This window comes from Zosterops lateralis (genome assembly GCF_965231275.1).
Source record: "Zosterops lateralis genome assembly, chromosome: 27".
In the NCBI taxonomy this organism is placed as follows: Eukaryota; Metazoa; Chordata; class Aves; order Passeriformes; family Zosteropidae; genus Zosterops; species Zosterops lateralis.
This window is the reverse complement of record NC_139787.1, coordinates 5,492,820-5,501,971: the sequence shown is the minus strand read 5'-3', so window position 1 is coordinate 5,501,971 and position 9,152 is coordinate 5,492,820. Positions and strand designations below refer to the sequence as shown.

Genomic DNA, 9,152 nt, shown 5'->3' with positions numbered 1-9,152 from the left:
CTGGGTCTGTCCGTGTTTCAGTGGGTGCAGCTGCCAGGATTGGCATTTCAAGGGGCACTGGCAGTGCTCGGGAGGGCGGGGGGTCCCCAGGGTGCTGGTGACACTGGTGTCATGAGCGTGGGTGGTCTCAGCTGATGCTCCATGCTGGGGGGAATGGGTCCCTCCTCTCACAGGCGCCTTTCCACGGCGAGGACAAGGCCGGGGGCGGTTTCAGGGCTTTGAGCGGTCGCTGCCATGGGGGATGTCCCCGCAATCCCTGGTCCTGTGCGATATCCCGTCATCCCCGCGGCGCGGGTCTCGAACCGGCGGTGCTGCGGGACCGGCGCACCTGAAGCTCCGCCCCCTTTCCCCACCCACTCCATGGTTCTCGCTTCCCATTGGCCAATGTTCGTGCCAGTCGTGGCTGCTCCGCCCTTTTGTTTGCGCCACGCTTCCCTATGCCCCGCCTTCCGCACGCACCGATTGGTCAGGTGTGATGTCACTGCTGCCCCTTCTCTGCGTTCATTGGGTGGCACTGCTGTCCGTCAGACAGCTGAGGCGGTGGAGGCGGTGGCGGCCATTTTGGAGCAGGGCGTGGGGCCGGACGCAGTGGAGGGAGCGCGGAGCCCCTCCCTCGCCGCCATGGCCGCTCCACTCGGTACCGGTACCTTCACGGAGGAGACCGGACAGGAGAAACAGGTGGGTGAACCCCCGGGGCGGGAGGGAGTGTGCGGCCGTCTCCCGCTGGCTCGGCCACACGTCCCTCTTTCCAGTTCTCTGCGGCCATTGGTTTTTTCTGTTGTCCGTCTGGCGAATGTCGGGCTCTGATTGGCTGTGGGGCTGGGGGTGGGCGGAACTTCCGGCTTGGGCTCGATGGCGGCGTGGGGGGTGCGTGGGGTTGGTGAGGTGGGATGGGGTCGAGGGGGCCGGGATGGGCCCGGGCTGGGGGTAACGGGGGTGGACGGGGCTGGGACTAACCTGGGATGGGGGTAACGGGATTGGGAGGGGGCTGGGATAGCGTAACTGGGGGTGTTGAGACGGTCGTAAATGGGATGGAGGCGCTGGGATGGGAGTGGGAGGGGGCTGGGAGGTTTGGCGTGGCGGTCCCTGGGCTGCAGCGATTTCCCCCCAGCCCGTGCAGGGCACACGGGGGGATGGACATCAGTGATGAGTGTGGAGGAAGGAGAATGGGAGATGTGGAGCTGAGAGGAGCAGTCAAAGATCGTGGAATGGCTCCAGGGGACAAGGCTTTGGGTGCTGCTCTCAGACCCCCTGGCCCCTAAAATCCTATCCAGGAATCCTAAAAGCTTTCCAGGATACCCAAAATCCTCCTTGGAATTCCTGAAATCCTGTCCAGGACCCCCAAATCCTACCTGAGATTCTCCAAAATGCTTCTTCCAAAGAGCCCAAAGTCCTGTTGAGGGCATATAAATCCTCCCCTGGATCCCCAAATCCTAACTGAGACCCCCAAAATCCATCCCAGGGGACCCAGATCCTACCTGTGACCACCCAGAACCCTCCAGTTGAACCTTCAAATTATACCTGTACACTTAAATATCCCCCCAGCCCCCAGAGTGATCTGGGAAGGGAAATCACAAATCATGGATTGGTTTGGGTTGGAAGGACTCTTAAAACTAACCCAGTCTCACCCCTGTCATGGCAGGGACACCTTCCACTGTCCCAAGCTGCTCCAAGCCTTGTCCAGCCTGGCCTTGGACACTTCCAGGGACCCAGGAGCAGCCACAGCTCCTCTGGGCTGCCTCTGCCAGGGTCTCCCCACCCTCCCAGGGAAGAATTTCTTCCCAAAATCCAGCCTAAAAGCCCAATTTGCCAAGCCAGGTGTCAGCGTGGGTGCTTGGAAGGGCTCCCAGGTGGGAAGGAGCTCTCCCTGCCCCACAGCTCCTGGAGGGAAAGGCTCTTTGTGCCTTGGAAGGTGTTGGTAATATTTTCCGAGTGCTTTTCCAGGGAATCACACCAGGGCTGGAATGTGCTGCTGGATGTTGTGTAACAGCAGCTCAGGTGGCTGTTGGGCCATGGGGCTCCAGGGATTTACAGCCCTTTGTGTTTCAGGACACTCAAGAGAAGGACAAAGCCATCCCCCCCGAGAGGGCAGAGGAGGCCAAGCTCAAGGCCAAATACCCCAACCTGGGCCAGAAGCCTGGAGGCTCTGATTTCCTCATGAAGAGGCTGCAGAAAGGGGTATGTGAGTGTCCCTCAGTGGGACAGGCCACAGGGATCAGCCCAGAGCTCCCTCTCCTTCCAGAGCCTGCCCTGCCTCTGTATCCCCCCAGGAGATCCCGCTCTGTCCCAACAGCCTGGCCTGAAACCTGGGAAAAACCCCTGGGATCCCTCCCTGGGATGCTCCAGAGTTGAAATTTTAGCCCTTGTTTCAATGTGCTAGTCTGCACTGCAAAGCCAAACCTCTCCTTGTGCTCCCTGAGAATGGAATTAAATCCCTCTCCAAGAGCCACCTGTGGCCTGCTTGGTTTGGCCCTGCTGGCTCCTTTCCTTGCAGAGGCTGCTGCAGAAAACACAAATCCCTCCCAAGCTGGTGGAGCCAGTGGCTGTGTCCCCTCCTGGTGCCATTCCCAGTGTCCCTGTCACCCCCTGGTCAGGGTTTGCTCTGTCCTGGCCCTTCCCTGTCTGTGGCTGTTCCAGCTGTCCCTGGGCCATGATCCCAGGGCTGTTATGGGAAGCAGCACAGGAGGGAGGGCTGTGATGGCTGCGGGGGGTGACCCTGTGTGGATTCCAGGTGTCCCCAAAGCTGCTCCATCCCTGCCCTCCTCACCTGCACAGGGAACAGGGAAGAGAACAAAAGGCTCCTGGGCTGGGAGAAGGGAAGGGAAGGATCAGTCCCTGAGCACCATCAGGGGCAAAAGGGACTTGACTTGGGGAAATTAAATTATTATCCATCAAATCAAAGCTGAAAAAGAATAAAAATAAATAATATAAAATTAATAAATCCTAAAAAAGCACCTAAGAGGTAGAGGGGTCTCTGTTCCCCTTGGACCTCCATGGGCTGCCAGGGAATTTCAGCTGGAGCTTCTCCTGCCCCTTCTTCTTCCCTGACCTTGGTGCCCACAGAGTCTCTCACACCTTCTCACTCCTCTGGCCACAATTCCATCTGCACAGTCACATTTTTCCTTTCCTAGTTCTGGTATTCCCAAGGCTCAGCCCAGGCCAGTGGCAGGTCCATTCCAAACTTGCCTACACAAACCTGGTAGAGGTTTTTATCAGAACTGGGCTCCCTGAGAACACCTTGGGACAGAACCAGGCTCCCCAACACTCCCTGTTCCCAGCAAAGCCTTGTCCAGCTCTGCCTTGGCTCCAGCCTCTCCAGGGCAGTGGGATGAGGCTGGGCTGGGAAGGAGCAGAGTCCTGGCGTGATAGATGTGATGTGATGTGATGTGATGTGATGTGATGTGATGTGATTGATGTGATGTGTGTGATAAGGCACTGAAATGCCCTTTGAGCTGGGAGTTGGCCCCCAGCCATGGCCTTGCAGGCAGTGCCCTGCAGCTGTTGGGAGCTGGATGGTCCAGAAAAGGCCCTGGCATTAGCCAGGATTTGTTCCCTGGGGCAGAAATCCTGCCTCTACCACCCTGGCTCATCATCCCAGTGCAGAGGATCCTGTGGGCTCTGCCTCTGGGCCTGAGCCTCGGCATTCCAGGGTCCGAGTCCTTGTTGTGTAAGGGCTGAGTAGGTCAAGGTCCCAGCCAGGCAAAGGTCCTGGGCAGGCGTCACTGTGTCAGAGGGGTGTCTTGAGTCAGGAGCTGCCACCCAGGGCTGGGCTGAGTCACTGGCTCTTGGCCAAAGGCCTTTTCAGCCAGCCTGGACTCACTGCTTGGATTTCCCCCTTGTGTGCTGTTTTCATGGCCTGGTTTAGAGCAATGCCAACACTCCCTAAAGGATCCTCGTGGCTCCTGCACACCCAGTAACCCAAACACTTCTCCCTCTTCCAGCAAAAATACTTTGATTCTGGCGACTACAACATGGCCAAGGCGAAGATGAAGAACAAGCAGCTGCCAAGTGCAGGGCCTGACAAGAACCTGGTGACAGGAGACCACATCCCCACGCCCCAGGACCTGCCTCAGAGAAAGTCCTCTCTTGTCACCAGCAAGCTGGCGGGGTAGCCTGCCCTCCCAGCTGGGGGCTGCCCTCTTTTTGTCTCTTTTCTTTTGGCTAAATGGATTGAACTTCACTGTACCATAGGGACGGGAGCACCAGAATCCATGTAATTGTTTGAGTCTTTCCAGCAAACACACCCCAAATCTGAGTGGGGGGGCAGGGTGGGATTGGCCCTTCCTCTCAGGGAGGCTTTGCCTTAATTTTCCTGCTGTTTGAAACCATCCCAGCCTCTGGAACGCTGCCTCCTCCTGCTGGGAGAGCCCCGAGAGGAGCAGGAGAGGGCTTGGGGGCGGCACCTGGAGGAGGGGAGACTGCAGGGCTGAGCTGTGGGAAGGGATTTCAGGTGTTGGGGGTCACAGAGACGGACCCAGCTGGGCAGGAGGTGTGATCCCTGATCTGGAAAGTGATCCCAGACCTGGCAGGTGTGATCCCTGATCTGGAAGGTGAACCCTGATCTGGCAGGTGTGATCCCAGATCTGAAGGCAGTCAGGTGTTTGTCTTAGAGCTTCAAAGTGAAGAAATTGGCTGAGATGAAAACAGTTCCAGGGGGTGTTGTTGGGCTGAGCTGCCTGGGATCTGTCCCTGGCTCAGCTCACAGGGTACAGCATGTCCAGGGCTATGGGAGAGGGGTTGGGCAGTGTTTGAAACATCCTTGTGGCTGGTTTTGGGGTAGAGCCCCATCACAGCTGCTCCTGAGTGCCTTGGCTGGAGGGGCTTCACTGAATTTGGCCAGGGGGACACAACCAGAGGGGCTTGGCCACAGGCTCAGCTGCCTCAAGGCCATGGGGCAGTTTCTCTGTCCCTGGTCAGTTCTGCTCAGTGAGGCTGTGTCTGGCCAAGGGTGAGGGGAGGTGGGAGCTCCTCTCCCACCACCAGGGAGGTGGGAGCTGAATGCAGCAGGAGCTTAGGACACAGCAGAGCCCTCCCTGGGCACCTGCAGCCCCAGCCTGGTCCCAGACTTCAAAGGACCAGCAGCAGCCAGGGAGGAGGATTTGTGCTGCTGGAACTGATAATGGAGAGAGAAAGGCAGGACTGGGAGTAACCACCCAGAAAGGGATAAAAAGCACCAGAGACAGAGTGGAATTTGGAGAATGTTGAGGCAAACTTGTGTTCTGAAAGTGTTGGGTATCTTAAGCTTGGATTTCTTTTTTTCTCCCATTTTTTCCCTTCTTGTGTTTTTTTTTTTTTTTTGTCTCAAGGCTGGGGAGAAAAATAACAAAACCCCCGAACTAACACCAACATCACAACAAAAAGCCCCAAACCTAACAACTTGTTGCTGCAGCCCTGCAGAGTCACATATGCTGGGGTGGCACTGTCCCCTCCATGTGCCCTGGATCCCAGTGGCCTTTTCCATGCAGTGGGAAGTGTGCCAGGGCATCCCGAAACCTGCCCCAGTTTCAGCCCCATTCTGGAAGCACAAGGGCCAAAGGAAGGGAGGCAGGAGTGAGGGATGCCCAGGCAGGGCTTTCCTTTTTTGTGTTCCTTGCTCACCTGGGCGTTCCCTGGAAATCTGTGTCACCTATGTCACTTTACTGGCTCTGGCCGGACCAAGGTGTTGCTTCCCAGGAGTGTTTGCCAAGGGTGTGTTGGAATGTGTGTTTGCCTTCAGGTGGTTCCTGGATCCTCCCGTGAGAAACAGGCTCTGGTGGCCCTGGGGCTGCTCCTGGCCACTCTCTGGGGAAGGGGCAAGGAACGTGGTGGGATTGGGGCCTGCCCCTTGTCCCCACAGGGTCCTGCTCTGGGCTCCAGCACTTTTCCAGCCCCTGTGTGACCTGGCCAGGACAGTGACTGCACACCCTCTTTGGATGTCCTTGCTGTCTGTCCCAGCCATGTTGTAAATAGATACAAATATATAAAAATATATATATAATTTTTTACATGTTCACCTCTTCTGGAGTGCTGTACTTGCTTTTTATTAAGCCCCAAAAGGGGAAATAAAACCCAAAAGAGGAAATAAAGTGAAGAATGCAAAGGGGCGACGCTGCTCTGGGGCTGTCCCTGTGCTGGGGGGACAGAGGGAAGGGACAGAGCCCCCCCACCATGTCTGTCCCTGTGCTGGGAGGACAGATAGAGGGGACAGCCCCCCAGCCATGTCTGTCCCTGTGCTGGGGGGACAGAGGGAGGGGACAGCCCCCCGACCATGTCTGTCCCTGTGCTGGGGGGACAGAGGGAGGGGACAGCCCTCCAGCCATGTCTGTCCCTGTGCTGGGGGGACAGAGGGAGGGGACAGCCCCTCAGCCATGTCTGTCCCTGTGCTGGGGGGACAGAGAGAGAGGACAGAGCCCCCCAACCATGTCTGCCCCTGGTTTTCCATCTGTGCTTGCGCAGGAGGGAGAAGGGGTCGGACACCACAGGATGAGACCCGGCAGGAGCAGTTCTGACCAGGGGTGGGAGCCGTGGCAGGGGGTTGTTCCCGTTGCACCCCAGAGCCGGGTGGGCCGTGCAGGGGGCAGAGGATGATGCTGGCAGCCCCTCCCCACCTCTCCCGGTGCTGGCGGGGTGAGGGGTGTTTGGGGCCTCCCACCTTAGCTCACAGCAGACTGGGGGGCACAGGGGAGGGGTTTTATCCTCTTGCCCTCAACACAAACCTCTGTCCCACTCCTTGCCGTGGGGCAGGAGCTCCAGCTGTCCTCCCCCTCAGGGACATCCTCTCACACTGTCCCACTGTGGCCACCTTTGTCCCCACTGTCACTCCTCAGGGTCTCTCCAGGTGCCCTCTGCCCCCCGGGGTGCAGGAGCACGGCCACTCCTGCCTTGCCCACCACGTCCAGCCCCCTTGTCTGTCCCCACCGCCGGCCACGCTGGGGGCTTCACCTCTGCAGTTTTCACCCTGACCTTTCCTCAGTCCCACCTTTACCCCGGAGCTCGCCAGCCCAGCCGGGTGTGTCGCTGGGCTGGGCCGTGCTCTCAGGAATCCTCCGAGGCTCCTGAAGCCTCTGTGCTTCGGATTCCCCAGCCCTGGGAACTCCCCAACCCCTGGGGCGCACCCAGGTCCCCAGGGACCCGCAGGGACCCGCAGGGGACGGGCAGGGACGCGCTGTTCCAGCTCGGGCCGTGTTTGTGCTAAAGCTTGGCATTGCCTCACAAAAATGTGCTGGGCGCTGCCAGAGCTCCCTGTTATTGCTCCGGGTGCCAAGAATTCACTTCCCGACAAGGACGCATTCCTTGGGGCCGTGGGAAGGATTTTGAGAGGGACGAGTTTCATCTTGCTGGACCCCCAGTCAGCCCTGGTTTGGGGGGGTGGCAGTGGGGACAGGAGCTGGGGGGTGAAGGGACCCCCAGGGGGATGCACATCCCTGGTTTTGCTGGATCTGGGACATGAGGGCTCCAGGACATCCCTGTGCTTACCACAGCCTCCTCCACTGCTCCAAACAGAGCACAGTGATGCTCAGTATGGGCACAGAGGCTTGGATTAGTCAGTTTGTCCCCAAAAATGCTGACCAGGGAGGTGACAGCTCTCAGTGCCTCCCTGGAGAGGAAAGACCCTGTGGGAGGAGCTGTGCTCTCCCAATCTCTGGCTTTTCATCCCCATCTCTGGGGTTCCCCACCCTGCCTGAACCCCGAGGCACCAGGATCTCCTGGCCCCAGGACCCCACTGCTGGGGAGGGCAGGACTTTCCTGGGTCCCTTTGGGTGCTGAGAGTTCAGCACAGAGCCCACCCTGCCTGTGCTGAGAGGGGAAACCAGCCCCTTGTTCTGTGGGCCCTGTCCCAGTGTCTCACTCTCATCACATCCCAGTTTGGTGATGCCACCAGGTCATGGGGGCTGGTGTCGCTTCCCACAGCCGGCCACAGCTCCACTGGGTACTTTGGTGGTCTTTGGTGACACAGATAATCTCCAGCACATGTCCTTGGGAAACTCTTTTGGGAGTAACTGTGATTTCAGGGGCTCCAGACCCCAATTTCCAGTGTCTTGGGAGGCATCAAAGGGCTCTGAGTCTGTTGAGCTGCACTGGTCACTGGCTCTCAGGTGGGAATGGCCCCAGCCCAGCCCTGGAGGACAGCAGAGCCTTTGTTCCCACACCCAGTCTGGACTTCCTGGGAGGTGGGGATGGAGCAGAGTCCTGGGAAGGGGTCCAAAAGGATGTTGGAGACCTGTCCTTTCTCACTGCTCCAGGGCAACCCCACAGCGTTTTCCTGTTCTTGGAGGGTCTGATCCACCTTCACAACCCCCTGAGGCTCCTTCTCTAGCCAAGCTTTGCCCAAAACAGGGCAGATTTTGAAGGCATCTTGCTCAGTCTCAGGGATGAAGGAGGGGCCTGTGCCCAGGAGAAAATTGACACCAAGTGCCCCAAGGGTGCTGAGAGTGACCCCAGGGTGACCCAGCCTGGTGATGGGTCCTGCCCTGCCCTGTGACCTCTCGGGGCTGGTGGGTGCAGGGGGAGTTCAGTCCTGGGCGAGATGTGGGACACCAAGGGCTAGAAGGAATGGGTCAGTTCCCCACAAACGTCCAGATAAGGGAGCCAAGGTCAGAATGGGCTTGAAGTAGACAGATCCAGGTGGGATTCCACTCCAACCCCCTGCAATGAGCAGAGACATTGTTACCAGATCAGGCTGCTCAAGAGCTCTGTCCCGCCTGACTTGGAATGTTTCAAGGCATTTACCATCTCCCCGGGCAACCAGTTCCAGTAATAAAAATTTTCTTCCCTTTACCTACCCACATTCACAGTCTAAATCTATCTGATCGAACCTTTTCGTTTAAAACCATCACCCCTCATCCTGGTGCAATCTGACGAGGCTGGATCCCACTTCCGCCTTTCCAATCCCTTTATGTCCCCACCGGGGGGGCTGTGCTGTGTTCCCCCACCCTCCCCCGGGTCCCGCGGGGGACGCTCGGTGCTGCGGGGCCGTGAAGGAGCCCGGCGCCTGGGGCAGGGCAGGGCCACACGCGGCCCGCGCCATGAGGCCGGTCCCCGGTGCCGGGGGGGCTTTGCTCGGGGGGTCCGGTCCCCGCTGAGCCCGCAGGGATGAGGGAGGGAACCAGCACGGCACTGCTGGGGAGCTGCTGCTGCTGCCTGGGACCGGGAACAGCCGGGGACCGGGAGCA

At 58.7% G+C, this 9,152-nt stretch overlaps 1 protein-coding gene across 2 annotated transcripts; it reads left to right on the top strand.

Annotated features, from left to right (window-relative positions):
* Window positions 1-538: 538 nt before the first annotated feature.
* ENSA (endosulfine alpha) lies at window positions 539-4,212 on the top strand. 2 transcript variants are annotated; one of them, XM_083878759.1, is made up of 3 exons: window positions 539-678; window positions 2,050-2,178; window positions 3,942-4,212. In XM_083878759.1, exons 1-3 carry the CDS (start codon window positions 622-624, stop codon window positions 4,110-4,112), a joined length of 357 nt encoding a protein of 118 aa, XP_083734885.1. In that variant the 5' UTR covers window positions 539-621; the 3' UTR covers window positions 4,113-4,212. The 2 variants fall into 2 exon arrangements, with proteins under 2 accessions (XP_083734885.1, XP_083734886.1); XM_083878760.1 differs by lacking the exon at window positions 539-678 and adding an exon at window positions 809-867.
* The last annotated feature ends 4,940 nt before the right edge of the window (window positions 4,213-9,152 follow it).